The sequence below is a fragment of the Haliotis cracherodii genome, unplaced genomic scaffold, assembly GCF_022045235.1.
Source record: "Haliotis cracherodii isolate W230 unplaced genomic scaffold, xgHalCrac1.p SCAF_11, whole genome shotgun sequence".
In the NCBI taxonomy this organism is placed as follows: domain Eukaryota; kingdom Metazoa; phylum Mollusca; class Gastropoda; order Lepetellida; family Haliotidae; genus Haliotis; species Haliotis cracherodii.
The window spans coordinates 11,079,412-11,105,030 of NW_027266266.1; the positions used below are offsets into that span (position 1 = coordinate 11,079,412).

General features: G+C 43.1%; 2 protein-coding genes across 2 annotated transcripts; one reads left to right on the plus strand and one right to left on the minus strand.

Moving 5' to 3' along the window:
• Positions 1-996: 996 nt before the first annotated feature.
• On the plus strand, positions 997-4,466 carry LOC139454831 (cation channel sperm-associated protein 1-like). Its single transcript, XM_071236451.1, has 3 exons — positions 997-1,077; positions 2,017-2,103; positions 3,717-4,466. The coding sequence occupies exons 1-3, from the start codon at positions 997-999 to the stop codon at positions 4,464-4,466; spliced, it is 918 nt and encodes a 305-aa protein (XP_071092552.1).
• Positions 4,467-4,603: 137 nt separating this feature from the next.
• On the minus strand, positions 4,604-6,110 carry LOC139454832 (uncharacterized). Its single transcript, XM_071236452.1, has 2 exons — positions 5,511-6,110; positions 4,604-4,693 (listed from the first exon to the last, which is right to left on the minus strand). Exons 1-2 carry the CDS (start codon positions 6,108-6,110, stop codon positions 4,604-4,606), a joined length of 690 nt encoding a protein of 229 aa, XP_071092553.1.
• Positions 6,111-25,619: the final 19,509 nt, after the last annotated feature.

Here is a 25,619-nt window from a genome sequence, read left to right on the forward strand (position 1 = left end):
TGAAATAAGTTGGTTATGTCTTCATGAAGTTCTTAGCTGGGTAAATGTAATTATGAGGTTAATTTCGAGCGTATGACTGATATTCAGTCAAGAACAGATTACTGCTAATTACATGCCACCTCATGAAAGGCTAACTGTGGAGAAGGGTCAATCTAATAAGCTCCAGGAGCTGTTGGGTTTATTGCATTAAAATTCTACTGAAAGCAATAGTAGTACTGAATTAAGTTACCACCGATTATGATAAGCACTTGTTAAAACCTCTTTCATTATTCATAGAACAAGTGTCTTACACCAATCGTCTTTGGTGACCAGTTATAACCTCCAAGGGATATAAGTCGGCCTTTGGTGCAAAGAACGCAAATATTCTTCTACAAATAGATATATGCTCTGAAATTCTTAATCGGAAAATCAAAGGACTGTCATTAATTAGAGTATGCGGAATGACATTTCTCTGTGACGTCTATGTTGCGGACATGTGTAGTGGAGAACATATGCATAAATTTCGATTTTGACCGAAAACATATATGTCAATGAAATAATCGTTAGTGGTTTCATCTGTCATAACTTTGACGTTAACAACGTCTACATACGCTGGTAACACATATTCGTCCCAATCTGTCTACTGATAGACACTGTATTATTGTTGCATTGGCTGTGTTCAGGGCAGCAGAACCAATAACCTGCATATCACAAGTACCTTCACCGAAATATCCCCAAATTGACCATTTACATTTACCAATGGCAGATATATGGAATATGTTTCCTTGAAGAAAAGGGCTTCATTTCATTCATACTTGGATAATATTCTCTGTATGAATAATATTATGTGCGCTCATCAGACAGGTATCATTGCATCAGATGAAGAGACATATTAAAACTTGCACTTATTATCTTCAAACCCATGATTGTTAATACCTCGTATGCTTATTTAAAAATAACGTTTCTTAAGCCTTTAAAATATTTCCGAAAAAATGCTTATAATTACATTTAAACCGTATGGCAACATCATCACTGTCGCCTGCTAACCGAAGTCCACCAGACAGGGCAATCAGCCTCATCATGGGGCGATGTGACGACGTGAGCCGGTTAACACAATTACCGCTCCCTACTGACCGAGGGAGCAGTCATTTATGTTGTTTTGACGGGCACTTCGGCTGAACCAATCAGGAACGTGTAAGTGTCAAGTGTCGCAGACAGGTAAAATGTGATCAGGTAATTGCTCCCTACCTTGTCTACAGTAACGGCACGTCTCCAGACTCTGCTCGCACACACGCGCCATTGCCACTCTATTGTCTTATTATCCGTAATAACGCCGGCCATGATTGACACTTTGCGTCGGGGGATATAGATCATGGTGCTAAAGAACGGCAGTGTTGAGGTATTTGTGCTATGGACGGATATACGTGTTTGTCATAGGGTTGGCTAGTTTGTTGTTAATACAGGTGGTTGATGAGATCTGTTTTGTAGAAGATTGATATGGTGCGTTGTATTATGTAGAGGTTACCACGCGAGTGTTTGGAGCATGGTAAATACCCTGTATCCAAGTCTCGCTAAATGCAATGCTTATTCCTAATACAAGATATTTACCATCCCCAAATACACAAACGTCATAACCTCTATCATATACTCAACAACAAAAGTTCCTATGACACCAATATTTTAGTGTATTTTTCAAACAAGTAAAGTTTGGTTTTCAATATTGTAGTACATGTATGTTATCAAGTCACAAAAACGCAACTGCTACAGAAAAGCTTGCATTCCATGCAAGAATGGGTATAAAAACATGTGCGTTGACGGGATTCCATATGCATTGTTTAGCATCGTGCTGACAACAACCACTCAGAAAAACAACAAAATTACGCAATTATTCAACATTACGAAATGCCACGTCTGTCCGAAAATGAGCGTCTGCGAGCCATTGGTATGCTTGAAGCAGGATCGAGTTAACGTGATGTTGCAAGACATCTTAACGTACACAGAAACACCATTTGGTGTTTATGGCAACGTTGGCAACAGACGGATGCAGTCCGAGACCAGAGACTGCACGAAGCATCCCTGGCCTTCGACGAATATCTTCACAAACCGTACGTCGTCGCCTCAGATGTACAGGGATTGTCGGCAGAAGAGCCGCCAGACGTCCCATTTTGACAGGAAACCACCGTCAAGCATGTCTACAGTGGTGCAGGCAGTCAGTGTCTACGCTGGACGCTGGACGACCATGCAGTGGGGACAAGTTCTATTCACTGACGAGTCTCGTTTTCACCTCAGCCACAACGATGGACGGATTTGAGTGTACCGACGTTGAGGTGAACGTTACGTCAATCATTGTGTGATGGAAGAAGATCGGTTCAGGCGCGGCAGCGTTATGGTATGGGGTGGGATTACAGCAAGACAGAGGACCCGTTTGATAGTGGTAGAGGGAAATCTCAATGCACAGCGCTACCGCGACGAGATCATCGGCCCTGTTGTTCTAATGTTTTTGCGTTTTTGCATTACCTTTCAACATGACAACGCCCGGCCTCATATTGCTCGACTTTTTCAGGATTATCTTCAACAAAACAACGTGAATGTCATCTCTCATCAATCGAGCACATGTGGGATGAGATGGATCGGCGCCTTCGACGTCAACCACGTGTTCCACAGACACTCCAGGAACTTCAAAACATGCTCCAGCAGATATGGACAGATATCCCACAGTACGACGCCTGGTCCATTCCATGAGACGAAGATGTGTTGCTTGCATCGCAGCCAGAGGTGGACACACACGCTATTGATTTGTAAATTGACATTTTGGCATGTTCATGTCTTTTTATGAAAGCACGCATTTCCTGAAGTCAGTATGGCAAATTAAACCGTTTGAACACTTACAGGAGTCTTTTATCTTTTGCAAACCGAAATTGTTTCAGATTTTGTAAAACACATAGTTTGCATTAAATCTTATTCAATGTCACAGGAACTTTTATTGTTCAGTATATAACCTCATTCTTCAATTCTGTGCTCGAAAATCGCTTTCCATCTCCCACTAACATTACCGAAACATTGCAAGTTTTCCTGGAATGTGCGCATTAATATATATTACGTCACAGGGTAAATGATGTGTCAGTCGGACAGTGACAGTTGTCAGTATAGTTCCACCTGAAACTTGTTTCTTATACAGTGGCGAAACGACATATCCGCAAAACAACAATTTCCACGCAAATTGTTTTACTTGTCTTTCGCGGCAATCCATCGGTCTGTCCGCTAGAGTAACTGCCCTTTGTCAAAGGGCCTGTCGTGTCACAACGTTAAGAAGTGCAGTCAGATGTACACACAGCGAAAAACGAAACAAGGCAACAATTCGAACATGTTTCGGTCAAATCTAACGATTGTAATTTGTGGATTAGGTTCTTTGTAAAATGCCTTAGCTACGTCACAGTTAGACACTGGTTTTCAGTATATTAGACTGTTCTTTTGATAATGATAGCATTTATCCCAGTAGTTTCTCCCGAATTCCGATGGTTAATTCTGACACCATCGCCGAAAAACAAGGGCGACGATGTTTGTTTATAAACACAGAAAATAGTCCAAGCTTGAACTGATATTTGCATCTCTATCCGTATATGACCCCAACGGATATAATTTTTATCCGTTGGCGTTATCATGTCGAGAAACCTACCAATGATATGATAAAGATGGTTATTTGAGTCTGTTATGTAGTTGGTTATTCTGCCGTGTAGTGTAAATGCCGCTCCCTCTCCCGCTCCTACCACTACCACTACCACTACTACTACCGCTCCAACTCCAACTCCCATTCCAACTCCCACTCCCACTACCACTACCACTACCCCGACCACTCCCACTCCCACTCCCATTACCACTATCATTACCACTACTACTACTACCACCCCAACTACCACTACCACTCCCATTACCACCACCGCTCCAACTACCACCACCATTACCTTCACCACAACCTATCCGGCTCCCACTCCCACTCCCACTACCACTACCGCTCCCATTACCACTCCCGCTCCCACTCCCACTACCACTACCGCTCCCATTACCACTCCCGCTCCCACTCCCACTACCACTCCCACTACCACTACCGCTCCCATTACCACTCCCACTCCCACTCCCACTCCCACTACCACTACCGCTCCCAATACCACTCCCACTCCCACTCCCACTCCCACTACCACTACCGCTCCCATTACCACTCCCGCTCCCAATCCCACTACCACTACCGCTCCCATTACCACTCCCGCTCCCACTCCCACTACCACTCCCACTACCACTACCGCTCCCATTACCACTCCCACTCCCACTCCCACTACCACTACCGCTCCCATTACCACTCCCGCTCCCACTCCCACTCCCATTACCACTACCACTCCCACTCCCACTACCACTCCCACTCCCACTCGCACTACCACCGCCACCACTACCACTACCACTACCTATCCCCATCCAACTCCCACTCCAATTAACATTCCCGCTCCCATTACCTCTCCCATTACCACTCCCACTCCCACTCCCACTCGCACTACCACCGCCACCACTACCACTACCACTACCTATCCCACTCCCATTACCACCCCCACTCCCAATACCGCTCCCGCTCCCATTACCACTCCCGCTCCCACTCCCACTCCCACTCCCCCTCCCACTCCCACGCCCGCTCCCTCTCCCGCTCCCACTCCCACTCCCACTCCCACTATCACCACTACCACTCTCCCGCCCACTACCGCCCCCATTACCACTCCCACTACCACTACCACTACCACTACCACAACTACCACTCCCCATCCCACTACCGCCCCCATTACCACTACCACTACAACCACTACCACTACCACTCCCCCTCCCACTACCACTCACATTACCACTCCCCCTCCCACTACCACTCACATTACCACTCCCACTCCCACTCTTATTACAACTCCGACTCCGACTCCAACTACCACTACCACTACCACTACCACTCCCATTACCACCACTCCTACTCCCGCTCCCATTACCACTCCCACTCCCACTCCCGCTCCCACTACCACTCCCGCTCCCACTCTCATTACAACTCCGACTCCGATTCCAAATACCACTACCACTACCACTCCCATTACCACCACTCCCACTCCCACTCCCACTCCCACTCCCACGCCCGCTCCCTCTCCCGCTCTCACCACTCACATTACCACTCCCACTCCCGCTCTCATTACAACTCCGACTCCGACTCCGACTCCAACTACCACTACCACTACCACTCCCATTACCACCACTCCCGCTCCCACTCCCCCTCCCACTCCCACGCCCGCTCCCTCTCCCGCTCCCGCCCCCACTATCACCACTACCACTCTCCCGCCCACTACCGCCCCCATTACCACTCCCACTACCACTACCACTACCACCACTACCACTCCCCATCCCACTACCGCCCCCATTACCACTACCACTACCACTACCACCACTACCACTACCACTCCCCCCCCCCCACTACCACTCACATTACCACTCCCCCTCCCACTACCACTCACATTACCACTCCCACTCCCACTCTCATTACAACTCCGACTCCGACTCCAACTACCACTACCACTACCACTACCACTCCCATTACCACCACTCCCACTCCCGCTCCCATTACCACTCCCGCTCCCACTCCCACTACCACTCCCACTACCACTACCGCTCCCATTACCACTCCCACTCCCACTCCCACTACCACTACCGCTCCCATTACCACTCCCGCTCCCACTCCCACTCGCACTACCACCGCCACCTTTACCACTACCACTACCTATCCCCATCCAACTCCCACTCCAATTACCATTCCCGCTCCCATTACCTCTCCCATTACCACTCCCACTCCCACTCCCACTCGCACTACCACCGCCACCACTACCACTACCACTACCTATCCCACTCCCATTACCACCCCCACTCCCAATACCGCTCCCGCTCCCATTACCACTCCCGCTCCCACTCCCACTCCCACTCCCCCTCCCACTCCCACGCCCGCTCCCTCTCCCGCTCCCACTCCCACTCCCACTATCACCACTACCACTCTCCCGCCCACTACCGCCCCCATTACCACTCCCACTACCACTACCACTACCACAACTACCACTCCCCATCCCACTACCGCCCCCATTACCACTACCACTACAACCACTACCACTACCACTCCCCCTCCCACTACCACTCACATTACCACTCCCCCTCCCACTACCACTCACATTACCACTCCCACTCCCACTCTTATTACAACTCCGACTCCGACTCCGACTCCAACTACCACTACCACTACCACTACCACTCCCATTACCACCACTCCTACTCCCGCTCCCATTTCCACTCCCACTCCCACTCCCGCTCCCACTACCACTCCCGCTCCCACTCTCATTACAACTCCGACTCCGACTCCAACTACCACTACCACTACCACTCCCATTACCACCACTCCCACTCCCACTCCCACTCCCACTCCCACTCCCACGCCCGCTCCCTCTCCCGCTCTCACCACTCACATTACCACTCCCACTCCCGCTCTCATTACAACTCCGACTCCGACTCCGACTCCAACTACCACTACCACTACCACTCCCATTACCACCACTCCCGCTCCCACTCCCCCTCCCACTCCAACGCCCGCTCCCTCTCCCGCTCCCGCTCCCACTATCACCACTACCTTTCTCCCGCCCACTACCGCCCCCATTACCACTCCCACTACCACTACCACTACCACCACTACCACTCCCCATCCCACTACCGCCCCCATTACCACTACCACTACCACTACCACCACTACCACTACCACTCCCCCCCCCCCCCCACTACCACTCACATTACCACTCCCCCTCCCACTACCACTCACATTACCACTCCCACTCCCACTCTCATTACAACTCCGACTCCGACTCCAACTACCACTACCACTACCACTACCACTACCACTACCACTACCACTCCCATTACCACCACTCCCACTCCCGCTCCCATTACCACTCCCACTCCCACTCCCGCTCCCACTACCACTCCCGCTCCCACTCTCATTACAACTCCGACTCCGACTCCAACTACCACTACCACTACCACTCCCATTACCACCACTCCCGCTCCCGCTCCCGCTCCCCCTCCCACTCCCACGCCCGCTCCCTCTCCCGCTCTCACCACTCACATTACCACTCCCACTCCCACTCTCATTACAACTCCGACTCCGACTCCAACTACCACTACCACTACCACTCCCATTACCACCACTCCCGCTCCCGCTCCCCCTCCCACTCCCACGCCCGCTCCCTCTCCCGCTCTCACCACTCACATTACCACTCCCACTCCCACTCTCATTACAACTCCGACTCCGACTCCAACTACCACTACCACTACCACTCCCATTACCACCACTCCCGCTCCCGCCCCCCCTCCCACTCCCACGCCCGCTCCCTCTCCCGCTCCCACTCCCACTATCACCACTACCACTCTCCCGCCCACTACCGCCCCCATTACCGCTCCCACTACCACTACCACTACCACCACTACCACTCCCCATCCCACTACCGCCCCCATTACCACTACCACTACCCCCACTACCATTACCACTACCACTCCCACTACCACTCACATTACCACTCCCCCTCCCACTACCACTCACATTACCACTCCCACTCCCACTCTCATTACAACTCCGACTCCAACTACCACTACCACTACCACTACCACTCCCATTACCACCACTCCCACTCCCGCTCCCATTACCACTCCCACTCCCACTCCCGCTCCCACTACCACTCCCGCTCCCACTACCACTCCCGCTCCCACTACCACTCCCGATCCCACTACCACTCCCGCTCCCACTACAACTCCCGCTCCCACTACCACTCCCGCTCCCACTACAACTCCCGCTCCCACTACCACTCCCGCTCTCACTACCACTCCCGCTCCCACTACCACTCCCGCTCCCACCACAACTCCCGCTCCCGCTCCCACTACAACTCCCGCTCCCACTACAACTCCCGCTCCCACTACCACTCCCGCTCCCACTACCACTCCCGCTCCCACTACCACTCCCGCTCCAACTGCCCTCTGTCATTCACTACCATTGTCACACTCGCAACTAGTACAACTATTGTTTACTAAATCATTTGCTGGTGTTTGAAAATTTTTCAATTACAAGGTAAACAGAAACTAAATGAATACAAGATAAACAGTCATATTACTACGAATCGTGCTCGACAAGTTCGGTGTCAATGTTCTTGGCCTATTTCACTTATCTCGTGACAGTAGTGGAACGTGGCAGCTTGCAAAGACGCGGTCAAGCCTGTAGATTGGACAATCAAAATATAATTAAAGAATTAGTTTTCTGAGAAAGAACTATGCTTGTGTAACAAAGACCGGCGGACATTCAGCACTCATGACCTCAGCATTGAATCGACTGATGCACAGTTTACATCAATAATACCAAGCGTATAACTTCGCGGAAAACATCAGCGTCCAAGTGACGCTGTTTGATTTGGGCGTCAACTTGTATTTGTCAAAACCAGCAGTCAGCCGGGAGAGACAGTGAAGCAAAACCGACAATGACAGATAGTTCACTGTCCCGTTGAACCGAGCACAGGTGTTCGCTGCGTGAACTGTGCCCCGACGTCTTCGACGTCTTCGACGCCTGCGTTACTTTACATCTAGGCCGGCGCTGCTCCACCATGCCGACGGCGCTAATGTTATTCAGACTCGCTGACCACTGATTTGGTAATCAAATCACATCGGTATAACCCAATAACGAAATGTGATTAATTTAGCTTTCAACACTTACTTGAAATTGAAAGAGAACGCATGGCCAGTACTAACTAGATAGAGATAGACGAGCGGTCCTATATTTGTCTCTGCTATCGCTCTTTCTTCACCTCAAATTGAACATTTTGACATTCTGAAACCTCATTTCCTCTCTATATATGCACTGGGCATCGTTAATTTCCATATACTCTAAACGGCCAATCTAGTGCTACAGCGGAAAATAACAGAGAGCATATTTTATTAGATTGGCGTTAAGTTTTCGTCGGTTCATGACCCTTCTTTTGAAGAATAATTCAATGTGCATTTAGGTGTAATTATGTACACTTCGCAGGTCTGTAATTACGGTTTGTGTATTTCTGGTTTGTAACTTTAAACTGATTATGTTCAATCTCAAACAGGAAGTATTTACACAGTGTTTCGTCATACCACTAGGCCATGTCATGAAGGTTTTGGGTAACGCAGATGCTCTTTGGAGGTCGAGTTCGTTCTTACTTGACCATTATCAACTCAGCTCGTCAAACGAAGACATACAAATCGACACATTTGTCCGGTAGCTTTAACGAGACATTCAATGATATAACACTTTGTAGATGGACATGTGACAGGATCAGATAGTTGTATATATTTTGAGAGTTTTATTAGTTAAGATTTTTACTGAATTAAATATTCAGTCAAGTATGTTTTAAACATTATATACTTCACACTTCAGCTCTCCTTGTTCTCTGTTTCAGCCTACTGCATGAGTACTTTGCCACAGCCTCAATCACCTAGTGCACTATCACACAGTAGCCTGCCCAAGCTTGCCCCTCACAGCCCCTTTGTGTTTAACTTTCTAGCTTACTGTCTCCAGTTTAAAGGGTATAGTTTTTACTACAGTTTATATCACACGTATAGCATTGGACGTTGTGGAATTCACAAATTGGACTAATTGTGGTGTTTGATTTATGGACTTTGGAATTCACTTCTAAAGATGTAGCTGTATTTTTCGTGCAGAGGTCTGTGTCTGGACTGATGAACCCAGGTCCACACACTTGGGTTTAAAAATTTATCAGTAATATACTTGGCTGTAACTGCGAACAACACCTGCATCTGTCCTACATGTCATGAAGCAGTCCCGGTTTCAGACAGGAAGTGATATCTCAGCACAGTTCGTTTGTTTGTTTGTTGTGTAACGCCGCACTCAGCAATATGCCAGCTATATGACGACGGTCTGTAAATAATCGAGTCTGGACCAGACAATCCAGTGATTGACATCATGAGCATCGATCCATGCAATTGGGATACGATGACATGCATCAACCCGATCCCGTTAGTCGCCTCTTACGACAAGCATAGTCGCCTTTAACAGCAAGTCTTGGTTGCTGAAGACCTATTCTATCCCGGATTCTTCACGGGTCAGTTGGATGGTGAGATGAGGTACGATGAGGTTAATGTCGTGTTCCAGATTGTTGCATGTATGTAGCGACGTGAATTCTTGTGTGTGTAGTAGTAGTGGTAGTTGTCCTGGTAGTATTAGGATGAGGAGTAGTAGCAGTAGAAGTTGTAGTAGTGGTGGTGGTGGTGGGAGCAGTAGTAGTATTGATAGCAGTAGTGGTTGTTCTAGTGGTATTTGTACCAGTAACAGCAGTATTAGTAGTAACAGTAGATCCGTAAAGATCCGGGTTAGAATATGTCTTCAGAAACCCATGCTTGTCGTAAAAAGCGACTATGCTTGTCGTAAAAGGCGACTAACGAGATCGGGTGGTGAGACTCGCGGACTTGGTTGATGTATGCCATCATATCCCAATTGCGTGGATCGGTGTTCATGATGTCAATCACTGGATTGTCTGGGCCGCCGTCATGTAGCTGGAATATTGCTGAGTCCCGCGTTAAACAAAAAACAAACAAAAAATGTAGTACAAGTAGCAGTATTGTCAACGCGCATGCTGACGGGGAATAAGCTCTTGGGGGAATCAAGGAATAAATTGACATCACTGTCCCGGAATGTTTTATGCACAACATGTAAACAATAAACAATTATACACAGTGAGTGGAATACCTGCTCTGACAACACAAACACAGCGATGAGCGGACCTTCCAGCTCAGGCGTACAAGAGGTGAGCGGAGCTCCAGCTCACCTCAGGGCGTTTCCTACGAACGGCACATCCTGCTTGAGGTCGTCCCTACACCAGCACTCGTAATACCAAGACTGACTAACACCCTAGTAACAGTGTAATGGTAGCACATATGTAGTAATGAACAACAGTGGACAGACAATGAAGTTGCTCTGGACATGGGACTTCTGGGGGTGATGAACCTTCACAGCTCAGAGGATGAACAATTAAGGCAATAAATGTCATACTATATATATAAATAACAGTAATTAACGGGAAGTGATATAGTAGCCCAGTTTGGCTATCAGTCAATATCCAATGAAATGTGGGTGAGGATTTACAACGGGGATTAGCGCCTAAAACGTAATGACAATTAAGTTATGGAGACATACACATGCCATGGCTACAGTGTAATTAGCCTTTTAAAACAAATGTTCTTCAGACAATGATTGTCGTAAATCAGTCGCTATGACAGTAGTAGTAAAAGCAGCATCATACCTTGCAGTTGTGGATATATTTCAGGGACAGTTCCCTATGGTTCCCTGTGTGTAGTACACGTGGTATGGTGAATGACGGATATGTATGTTAACGAAACCTCATTATATCCGTAACATCACACGAGGGCTTAATACACTAGTGTATTCAGTTGTCAAAAACATCATACCGACAATCATTTGTTGAAACAGATTTGGATTGTTTGCAGCTCGTGCTGTCTTGGCACTGCTGGCTTTGCTACTCGGACAAACGATACCATCAATCATTATTTAAGGTCAATTAATACTGGACTACTTATTCAGTTCCGGAGCACATCTATATTTTGATTTTGTGACGTGTTGAGAGGTCGGGGTAAACAACAGTAGTTGTTTAGTGAAGAACAATATCTTTCACAACACGACGTTATTTCAGGTATAGATATCAGATACAAATGCATCAACTACATACTTCATGTACATATGCATCAACTACAACCTTCAGTTACACATACATCAACTACACATGCATCAACTACACATGCATTAGCTACACATGCATCAACTACATCAACATCAGCCACACAAACATCAACTACAACGTTCAGATACACATACAACAACTACACATGCATCAACTACACCAACATCAGCTACACATGCATCAACTACACATGCATCAACTACACCAACATCAGCTACATATGCATCAACTACACATGCAACAACTACACATGCAACAACTACACATGCATCAACTACATATGCATCAGCTACACATGCATCAACCACACATGCAACAACTACACATGCATCAACTACACATGCATCAACTACACATGGATCAACTACACATGCATCAACTACACATGCATCAACTACATATGCATCAACTACACATGCATCAACTACACATGCAACAACTACACATGCAACAACTACACATGCATCAGCTACACATGCATCAACTACATATGCATCGACTACACTTGCATCAACTACACATGCAACAACTACACATGCAACAACTACACATGCAACAACTACACATGCATCAGCTACACATGCATCAACTACACTTGCATCAACTACACATGCATCAACTACACTTGCATCAACTACACTTGCATCAACTGCACATGCATCAACTACACATGCATCAACTACACTTGCATCAACTACACTTGCATCAACTGCACATGCATCAACTACACATGCATCAACTACATATGCATCAACTACACATGCATCAACTACACATGCATCAACTACACTTGCATCAACTACACATGCATCAGCTACACATGCATCAACTACATATGCATCAACTACACATGCAACAACTACACATGCAACAACTACACATGCATCAGCTACACATGCATCAACTACATATGCATCGACTACACTTGCATCAACTACACATGCAACAACTACACATGCAACAACTACACTTGCATCAACTACACATGCATCAGCTACACATGCATCAACTACACTTGCATAAACTACACATGCATCAACTACACTTGCATCAACTACACTTGCATCAACTACACTTGCATCAACTACACATGCATCAACTACATATGCATCAACTACACATGCATCAACTACATATGCATCAACTACACATGCAACAACTACACATGCAACAACTACACATGCATCAGCTACACATGCATCAACTACACTTGCATCAACTACACATGCATCAACTACACTTGCATCAACTACACTTGCATCAACTACACTTGCATCAACTACACATGCATCAACTACATATGCATCAACTACACATGCATCAACTACATATGCATTAAACCTACACATGCAACAACTACACATGCAACAACTACACATACATCAGCTACACTTGCATCAACTACACCAACATCAGCTACACATGCATCAACTACACATGCATCAACTACACATGCATCAACTACATATGCATCAACTACACATGCAACAACTACACATGCAACAACTACACATGCATCAACTACACTTGCATCAACTACATATGCATCAACTACACATGCATCAACTACACATGCATCAACTACACATGCAACAACTACACATGCAACAACTACACATGCATCAACTACATATGCATCAGCTACACATGCATCAACCACACATGCAACAACTACACATGCATCAACTACACATGCATCAACTACACATGGATCAACTACACATGCATCAGCTTCACATGCATCAACTACACCAACATCAGCTACACATGCATCAGCTTCACATGCATCAGCTACACATGCATCAGCTACACCAACATCAGCTACACATGCATCAACTACATATGCATCAACTACACATGCATCAGCTACACATGCAACAACTACACATGCATCATCTACACATGCAGTAGCTACAGATGCAGTAGCTACACATACATCAACTACTTATACATCAACTACACGTACATCAGCTACACATGCATCAACTACACCAACATCAGCTACACATGCATCAACTACACATGCATCAACTACACATGCATCAACTACACATGCATCAACTATGCATGCATCAACTACACATGCATCAACTACATATGCATCAACTACATATGCATCGACTACACTTGCATCAACTACACATGCATCAGCTACACATGCATCAACTACACATGCATCATGCATTATGTTTATCTCCAAAATGATTTCTTTGGTATAACGATTCGTCAGTGGTACAGCCGGGATCAACGGTCTTGATATACCGTATATCTACCATCACATATATTCAAAAATTAGACCATATACTTCCAACAACATGTCTTTCTAAGCTATACCACAGGCAATATAAATATAATATTTCTTAGCTCCAGACATATCCGCAATTAAACGTCAGTACGTGTAAATCGACCTGGACAATTCCTATGATGAAACTGCAAAAGGTATATCACAAGATACATAACATGATACGAATAACAACATGTTCCTATACAGAATAAATCAAAACGATGTCAATGTCTTCTTCCGTTCTCTTCCACCACCTAGTTGTCACTCCGTCTTTGATGTCATCATGGTATGGGAAGGCTGGTGCAATGCAAAAGGTCATCTTCATCGCTGATCCATATAAGAAGATAGATTGAGCGGCGTGATCAAAGTAGCGCCCGTCCGCATGTCACCTGCTCAGGTGTACGACTGCTGATGTGACTTGATATAAGGAGGAATGTCTCATGTGAACCGGTAATCGGTGTTCACATGTGGTCTGGTGTTCTTGATGCGTGTTTTGTAAATAGAACCGCATAGTACGGAATGGTTTAACCGAAGGAATTTGGTTTGACGTGGAGGATTTCTTGTCAAATCGTACATAAAAGTGATATTGATTTTGCAAATAATGGAAATAAAGGACAAAGCTCTTTCAACGTCGGAAACAACGACCAAATGCACAATGTTCATGATCAGTCGAGTCAATTTGTTTTTATTTCCTGGAAGCAACCTGCTGTGGTTCCTCGCGTAGAGATCAACATTTGCTTTTGTATAAACATTGTCACTACTACGACTACTACTACGACTACTTCTGTTACTACTACTACTACTACTACTACTACTACTACTACTACTACTACCATTTCCACTACTACCACTAATATCACCACTACTACCACTACTGCTACTACTACTACTACTACTACTACTACTACTACTACTACTACTACTACTACTACTACTACTACAGTACTACTACTACTACTACTTTTACTACTACCACTAATATCACCCCTACCGCTACAACCTCCTCTACTACTGTCACTACCACAACTACTACTACTACCACCCTCTACTTCTACTACTACCACTACCAGGACCACTACTACTATTACTACTACAACCACTGTTACCACTAATAATACTAATGCTCATAACACTACAACCACCACTGCCACTACTACTACTACTACTACTACTACTACTACTACTACTACTTCTACTACTACTACTACTACTACACATGCGCCACTACCACCACCACCAACAACACTATTATTGATAAAGGCGACAAATATATTTCCATAGACAAAAGATATCTCTGCCAAAAGCATAGTTCATTGTACGGTTCCGACTACATCAAAGGCATGAGCCTTTGAATCACTCTCATACTGTGATGTTCACTAAAAGGCAGTACCCGTTACAAACACATACAAAGGCAAGTAAATATAAAAAGGGTAACACACTGAAAGAATGCCAGATACGATGTAGTATCTTTTTAATTATATCCACTTTCTCAAAGTAAATGCCCTGAATGGGGTGGGGGGGGGGGGGGGGGATGGGTGTCCCGGTTAACTGTATCCTGATTAACTGATAACCAAATATCTGGTAAAAACATAACCCCATCCTTAAATTTATTTACAGCACAAAGGGTTTCTTTAACAAATGCTACACATTGTCTATATTTGTGAAAACCTCTCAGATGGAGAGTAAAAAGATGCGTTTACCACATGACAAAATGTCATTTTGTTTGAGCTGGTCTTGTTTCATTTGTACCGCTCTGATATTTATATGTAGTTTTGTAGAGTGAGTGAGTGAGTGAGTATGGTTTTACGCCGCTTTTAGCAATATTCCAGCAATATCAGGGCGGGGGACACCAGAAATGGGCTTCACACACTGTACCCAAGTCGGGAATAGAACCCGGGTCTTCGGGTTGACGAGCAAACGCTTTAACCACTAGGCTACCCGACCGCCCCTAGTTTTGTAGAAAGGGATAATTTGATTCTTCACTTTTCCCCTAGGCAATTGACATTACCGTACTATAAAATTTTCCATCTCTCAAGATATGTTGTTGACTTCATTGCCAATAAAACCTCAGCTTTCACATTTCTTGATCGCCTATTTTGAAGGTGTGTTTGTTTGAATAGATACAAGCACCATTCCTTTCGGTCTTATGGGAGGCGATATGTAAAGTTTAAAATCATTAAAAAGTAACAATACATTTCAACACAAGGGAAAAGCATATCAAGTACAATATAATAGGAAAATCAATATTCTAGATGGTAATATAAATACGTTCTTGTAAAACATGATATATAGTTGTCACTAATACAGTTTCAATATTCACCCCAAGCTATGATACGACACACTTGTCTCGTCACCATGGTTACACCAGTTTGTTTCTAGTTATATTGCCCAGTCTTTTCAGGAACGTTGTTGACTTCATTGTTAACATAAACTGTCCTTTCAATAACGTATTGACAGCCCACTATGTCATCTTCATAATAATGTATTGTCAGCACGCAATTACATCTTGATAATCCATTGTCAGCCCGCAATATCATTTTGATAATGTGTTAATTAACAGCCCACAATGTCATCTTGATAATGTTTTGACGGGGCGCAATGTCATCTTGATAATCCATTGTCAGCCCGCAATAATATTTTGATAATCTTTTGACAGCCCACAATGTCATCTTCATATTGTATTGTCAGCACGCAATGTCGTCTTAATAATTTATTGTCAGGGTGCAATGTCGTCTTAATAATGTATTGTCAGCACGCAATGTCATCTTGATAATCCGTTGTCAGCACGCAACATTTGATAATGTGTTGTCAGCCCACAATGTCATCTTCATAATGTATTGTCAACACGCAATGTCATCTTGATAATCCGTTATCAGCACGCAATATTCGATAATGTTTTGTGAGCCCACAATGTCATCTTCATAAAGCATTGTCAGCACGCAATGTCATCTTGATAAACCATTGTCAGCCCGCAATAAAATTTTGATAATGTATTGACAGTGTCATCTTGATAATGCATTGACGGGACGCAATGTCATCTTCATTATGCATTGTCAACCCGCAATATGATTTTGATCATGCATTGACAGCCCACCGTGTCATCTTAATAATGTATTGACGGGGCGCAAAGTCATCTTCATAATGTATCGACATCCAACAGTATCATCTTGGTAATGTATTGCAGCCCGAGATGTAATCTTGATATTGTATTATCACGGGTTGTCATCTCGATAACATACACGGCACGAAAAAGCCAATTTCTTGACGTTTGAAATAGCGTTGGTATTACTGTATATGTACATATTTCCAAGTATTACAAACTGCTTAGTTATATTATCATGTACGTCTAGATTTGTAATGTGTGGAAATGTTGACGAAATGCCTCCATTTACATGTGTGTTCACACCTCCACATTATCCATGCACTGTGTTATGTCATATATGACAGGGGTAGCGACGTAAAACCAAATTAGAGACAATATGGAAAAAAATGGAGAGTTTACAATTTCAATCTATAGAAATGAAACATTTCCCCAATATTTACGGACATTATTAGGAAATTGTTAATTTCGAAAGTTTTACGCACGCAATTGTCATTTATGAGATAAGATTGGCACCAATGCGTTTGAAATACTTAGATAAATATTAGCCGAATCAATGAGTTGCGGGTCATAATATTTCCCTTCAAGGCCAAATACAGGCATCAATGTTCAATCAACCCTTATGAAATGTAATGGAAATACAAGGACACATGACTTATTTTCTCTAGACAGGCGCTTGGTATCCCTGTAGTGTATGTAAATATACCACAGCTCGTTAGTTGGACAAAAGATGCTCAGTACATAAGCGAGGATATTTAATTGCAATGGGGAAGATAAAGCCTTAGCTTCTTTGTAACATTATGACAGTGGATCATTTGACAAAGAGGCACAACGACAGAAACGCTGTGCGTCCAATACATGCTAAGTGCTTACCTTTTATGAAAAATTTAAATGTATGTCTAGATGACATTTTGTCACCCTTTTTATCGTACCATAACGTTCATGAAATACTTAGGCTTCTATTTTAGCTAAACCACTATTAATGTATATTAAGTTAAAGATGAATGTTTGTTCATTTTGCAACGTACAGAGACGTTACAATATAACAATAAAACAAAATAAGGGAAGTGCTGAAATGATAGACTTTTAGTGAGGTGAGGTGAGGTGAGGTGAGGTGAAATTGGGTTTAACATCGCGTCCAAGATTATTGCATTTATATATGCATGTGTGTGTGTGTGGCTGCCGATTTATAGTGCTAGCTCACTGAGATATTCACTGAGATATCATGCCGCAGTTACCCCTCTCAGACACAGTATACTGACTCCGAGCCGACCAGTCCTTGTTTTAGCCTCTAATGCTGAGCGCCAGACAGGGTAACAACAAGTACCATCTTTTAACGTCTTTTGGTATGAAGCGGCCGGGGATCGAACTCCGGACCTTCCGCTCTCCGGGCGGACGCTCTGCCGCAAGACCGCGGAGGCGGTGACTTTTAGTTCATTTGTTATAACGATAAATGTCTGTGGTTTGTACTTCAATATCTGGTGTGTCCACCATGTTTGGCGATACATGCACGACACGTTGGTGGCACACTGTTGATTAAGTTGAGTATAGTTGCCTTTGGTATTGTCCGTTATTCCGACTCTCTTTATACATCAAATAGTACAAAACACACATTTCGAGGTCACTATCCCTGCAATGCATTCTGTAATACATGAAAAACTTAATTCCATTTGCAAGTAACAGAAAACATCGATCTAAATAAACATTCTTTTGCTTGGTTTAGACCACGCATATTTGCATCATTAATAGACACGTGCATCAGGTTCAAAACAAAGGAATCCAAGTAGCTGCTCGTTAAAAGCTTCAACCCCCCCCCCCCCCCCCCCCCCCACACACACACACACACACACACCCGTCCCACCCACCACCCCCACACCCACCCCACCCCACCCACACCCCAATATGACAACTATCGCGCTCTAAATATATGTTGTATGACAGACAAACATTCCCAATACTATTTCATCACGTTTGGAGTATGTGGTATGTGTAAATAATACTGTCATTTGCATTACTTTCAAAGCCTAATTAGACCAGATAAGGCGTGGCGTATTTTTATTTTAATTGATTTCAAACCTGTATGAAGCTGTTCACATAAACTTCATTCATTCCTTTACGTTTAAGGACTTTTGAGAATGCATTCAGATAATTAATTTCATGAGCGTATATTCCAAACACTTGGTATCTAAAAGGTATAGTTGCTCCTGTCAAGGTCATTTTCCATAGGTGATGCCGCCTATGGGCATAGGTTCCAAATATTCCACAATTCATTCCAAACACGAAGACACACATGGAAATGCACAATTACAGGCAGTGGTATTGGCGGGCCACACGTTCTTCTTGACAACGTAACGTCATCCCCAAATGTCATCTCAATAATATATCGTCAGCATGCAATGTCATCTTCATAATGCATTTTCAGACAACAATGTCACCTTGATAATGGATTGTCAGCATGCAATGTCATCTTGATAATATATCGCCAGCCCGCAATGTCATCTTGATAATATATCCTCAGCATGCAATGTCATCTTCATATTGCATTGTCGGCCTGCACTGTCATCTTCATAATGCATTGTCAGCATGCAATGTCATCTTCTTGATAATGCATTATCAGCATGTCATGTCATCTTGATAATATATCCTCAGCATGCAATGTAATCGTCATATTGCATTGTCGGTCTGCAATGTCATCTTCATAATGCATTGTCAGCATGCAATGTCATCTTGATAATAACTTCAGCCCGCAATGTCATCTTGATAATATATACATACATATAAGTACAATACAATTGAAAAACCTTTATTCGAAATGAAAAATGAGTACATAAAACATGTATACTAATATGAATAATACTGATTGATAAATTGATGTGTGAAGATGAAGTATATAATTGTCTATCCTGTCTTCTGTAGGATGAATTTGTGACCGCTTGAATTCGCGAATTCCATGTAAATCCTTTCCAAGTGCAAAGTGGTTAACACGTGGTATCCATAATATCGGCCCAATTTTGTCACGGTCTGGCAGTTGTAATAAATACCATGTATAGAACTAAGACAATGTGGTTAATATGATTATTCTTAACTATTAAATTGGCCTACACGAAACACGTTTAACTTGCAGACCACGAAACTGTAATTTGAGGGATTTTATTAAAATGTGCTAGGCCTAACAAATTAGCCCAGCCTATTGCCCCCTTTAACGACAACGCAATGGCTTGACAGAATATGAAGTGTTACATCTCATAACATAGTCCTCTCAAAGGTCAAAGACTAAAGTGCCTGCGTGGTCTAGTTGTAGTACGTCGTTAAAAATGGTACTTGTTGTCACCCTGCCTGGCGCTCGGCATCATAGGCTAAAACAAGGACTGGTCGGCTCAGAGTCAGTATACTATGTCTCAGTGGACTAACACCAGCAGACACATACACGCACGCACGCACGCATGCGTGCAATAAGTGCAATAAGCTTGGACGCAACGTTAAACCCCATTTCACTTCACCTCAAAGCCTCAATCGACATAATGTAATCTTGCCGATCATGTAGTCATTGTATAGATGATCCTTTCCTGAAAATCTTTCCATATTATTATGATCGATTTCTTACACATTTAATCTGTGTACGTTCAATGTGGAATTGGTGAGTGAATATTGTATTGTACTACAGTAATCAATTTTACGGCAGTTCCTTAGGGGGTCCACCCAATCCTGGTTATCGGGACTCCTACGATGATAATTATGAATGAATTGGTCTGAACCATGTGGACGAATCAGGTTATTTGGTTTCCTTGTTAAACGAAGTCTGCATTGTTTTCCATGGCGTCCTATCATATACAATTAGGAAGAGTAATCGAACATATGAGACACGTAATGTTGTACTTACATGATTCCAGGGCAGTACATGGTCTGTAAAGGTCACAACGTTTTCCATTTGTTTTGTGAATATATATATATAAGAAACTATACCCCCAGTTTATTCTATCGTATGTTTGATTTTCAGTTGAAAATATCAAGTAAGCGATATTATATCCAGAAAATTGATTGCACTGCCACTAAGTCAGCACACAAAGAATACTTCTACATGTTTTTGGTTTTTATTAAATATAATTTGATTTTTTTAAATATTCGCATAATACTACTGATGGGTATCTTAACTTTGAAAATGAATAAATTTCGGCACACATTTACTACATTTCCAACATGGTAGGGGTTATGTGGTTGCAAATTCATTTCTTATCCCACTCTTCATTGAACCAATCTATTTTTACAAAAAAATACTCAGTCTCAAGTTATTTTTTACAAACTGTTGCAGTTATGAGTGGTGGTTAATTGACATAAGCAACAACAAGAATTTAACAACAGGTTATTTTCATTTTCAATGACATAAAAAAGAAACTAGTTATACTTTCTTTTGCCCCTAAGTTTACCTACATGTATATAGTTGATCAATTCCCCTACAATTATACTGATGTTGCATAGAATAATAAAGATGATGACGATGATCATGATGGCGACGATGATGATGATGTCACAAGCTGGAGAGATTTTTATGGGGACATTTGGCCGGAACACGACCATGAATAGACTTGCCGTGAACCTAGAATCAATCCAGGCAGAGTTTGGTAACCAGTGGAGATAGTTTCTGATGAGTGACATATGGTCAATGTCTTAGTATGAGGGACAAATCTTGCTGCTGTGCTCAGAATTAGCTGGCGTCGAAGTTGCTATTGCTGGGCGGTATCTACAAGCACGCTGCTACTGTGGTCTAGACGAGACGTGGAAACTACAGGACAAGTTTAATTGTTGCGTCTGCTGACCCTAATCTTCCCAATGTCTCCAAGATGAAAGCTGGCGCTTTTATGAATGTGCGAGAGTTGAGCTGTCATGCTGATATTAGACCACGATGGAAGATCTTTTGCTTTCTTGACTGATGAGGCTGTCTCTGGTTGCTAAGGATGTTTGCAGATAGTCCAACTGTCATTATTTATTTTTTACACTAAATACGTCGTATTCATGTTTCTGCTGATTTAGTTCGAGCAAAGTAGATGTCGCTTTCATTTCTATACCAGGAGCGTGCTATGTTTTTTTTGACAAGGTGGTTCGCAACAATGACAGAAAGATAGAACTGGTTGACAACAATGACAGGCTACGACGCTGCCAAAACAAATATATTGCGGTGGTCGAGCTCTTACGACCGTTTGTCTCCTTAACCGATGAACTGTAAGCTTCATCTGTGCCATCCCTATATGTTTATTTTGTGAAGTCACAGAATCGTTTAATATCTTTGTGACGCACGTTAGCTAATTTTACAAGTTATATAACATGCTCGCATGTCATTCTGCCAATTATATAACATAGAAAAAGAATTTCACTCTTTTTTTAATCTGTCCTTCATTTAAAAAGGGAAATCAACTGATTTATAAATAACATATTAAACCTGACATGCAAAGAATGTATTTGCTTAATAGCCCAAGATTAGGAAGTTATTCAACCTAAAGAAAGTTATCTTGGTTTTGTAAAATTATCAAGATAAAACCGATGAGTGAGAGTGAGTGAGTATGATTTTACGCCGTTGGTAGCAATATACCAGCAATATCATGTCGGGGGACACCAGAAATGGACTCCACACATTTTTGGCCATGAGCAGTGTACGCGCAAAACATTTAAATGCAGACAGATCGGGTCATTCCCCCTTAGCTTTTCATTCTGAGGTGTGGAGTCTTCTTTTATAAGGGACCTATCGTATATCATCAAGTTAAAGCCTTGGTTATTCACCTCTAGCCTCCCACATGCCTTTTGTGTGATTGTGCCGCAGGGCCTTTAAGCCACAGAAGCTGTACCTTATCATCATTATCGAGGAGGAGATGCACCGGATTTTACAGGTAGCATGACACGGTGCAATTTTCATAGAATAACAGTTTTAAACAGTTACATAAATAGAACGGAAGGGACTTAAACTGCTTTATGATGAAACTCTTGAAGTCGTTTACCATTTCTGACGCAAAAAGGCATGGTTGGTGTCAAGGTAACACGAGGACCGACAACTTGGTCTGTGAGATGGGTTTCACGTCCACTCGAACAGCATTACACCCCGTGGGAGGAAGTCCAATGTGACGCAGGCCGTTTAACACTTTGGTAAATCCCGCGAGCATGGGAACGGCACATGCCTTTGCATGTGTTTGTGACGGGTGTGACCGGTGGGCAGGGCCCGGGTGCGCTCACATTTTCGTGAACACCTGGTATCATCACTGTTTGATTTTCATTCATGGCCTCTGCCTTCAGCAGAGTTCTTATAATTATGGACATGGTTTTGTCGCTATTGTTTACAGAGTTAGGGCCATAATGGGGCCAATATATGAACCGAGGCTATACACAAGCCACAAGCTATACACAATTTAAGAATTTGCTTCACGTAAAGGGAGAAAATGGTGTACACTGGGATTTAAATTATGGAAGCAGATTATGCCAAATTATTCACAGTCGCCTCAGGCTTGGCTGCAGCGATCTTAACGCAGATCAGTTTAATAGACGTATATTTGATACAAAAACTTGTTCCTGTGGATATCATACCGAAGATGCTCTACACTTCTTTTTTGTGTGTACAAATAACTTTGCTCTTCGAAATGAAATTTTTAAGTATTTTTACCAACATGGTTATTCTTTACAAACAGTGCTATGCAGAAATTCGGATTTGAGTAAGGAAGAGCAAATGGTAATATTAGATTCTATTCAACACTTTACATTAAAAACTGGCAGATTGTCAGTGAAATGATTGTTTAAAATAAACTGCAAATAGATGTATTATATATACACATCTAGCTTGGCATGTACAATTTATTTGTTACATATAACCTTCATTTATGTATTCATTGTAATATGTCCTATGTGTAATGGAGCGGTATTAACATAAGCGCTTCGCTTGTTTACCAATCCATTTTCACACTTTTGTGAAAATAAATATGTTTAAACCAACCGAGGCAATGAAAGCAGATCCTAACCCGACGAAGGGATGTAAAATGCATGTTATGCACATATAGAAGGTAAGTAGTTCCTGACATACCTGGATTCTTATCAAATATCTTTAACTCAGCTTGTGTGTATAGTATGCATTCCAATACATCCGTGCTATAATATGAAATCAATTGTTTCTTTAACAATTAACATTGCATCTGATCTCATGACTTCTTAAACCATTTGGTCGCAATGCTGATACAACAGATCGACAGAGATTAAATCTTGTGTTTTACAACCTACGATTTTACAACCTACTAGTTTTTAGTATGTTTAGTGTTTACTGTTATTGTGGGTCATTGATATATATACTACTCAAGAGAAGTTAAGGAACACCCGATTATTTCATATTACTATAGTTCACCTATCATGGCATGACAAATTAACTGTAGTAATAAGAAAGAAACAGGTTTTCCTTAACTTATTTTGAGTAGTATATGTCATCACTAATAACTAGCGGCGCCTCAGCGAACCAGTGAAGCACAGACAGGAGGTTACTCCTGACACGGAAGTTGATACAAAAATGGTTGAGGTCACCATATGTGGACGTGGTCAAGGCGATGAAGCTAATGTTAAGTTGTTGATACAGTATGTCTTTTCTGACCGTCTTCAATTTGCCCAAACTTCCACTGTGCGTGTTCGCAAACACGTGGCCTCATCACTAATTTTCAGTTATTTTTATTCACATAATTGTCACGCCAATATTGCCTTTTACGTCCAATGTAATCTGTTTCGGCAGATAATATTTTACCAAAGTTGTAAACATATTCGACCTCCAATTTGAACTTTGATACGTCGAGACAAAACGGAAACATCGCTCAAAACGGCTCTATTAAAACTAAATGTTTTATGATAGAGACGTGGAGGACATTTCCAACTTTGACGCATGAGTGATCAAATGATGTCCGATTATGCTGACTTGTACTATACTTGACCTGTGTTTGTTCAGGTGAACATTTGACTTGCCTTTGCATGCATTTGTGACGGGTGCCACCGTAGGAGAAAGTCACGCTCCCTTTTTACACCTGGTATCATCATTAATGGATAGTGAATCATAAACCCATGCTTATCATATATTCGGAATCGTCTAATGAACTTTTAGTGGGAATTTCTTATGCTTATGTCGCTTCAATTAAACCCAACTAAAAATACAAAACAAGCTTTGAGCAAGACTGATCAAAATGGCTCATTGGAACTCTTTGTGGGACACACCTATGGTAGGAAAGGTGAGGTGAGGTGAAATGGGGTTTAACGTCGCGTCCAAGATTATTGCACTTATATAGCGACGTGTATGTACGTGTGTGTTTGTGTGGCTGCTTGTACTATTCTGAACTGATGCCGATTTATAGTGCTAGCTCACTGAGATACCATGCCGCAGTTTAACATGAATACCCCACTCAGACACAGTATACTG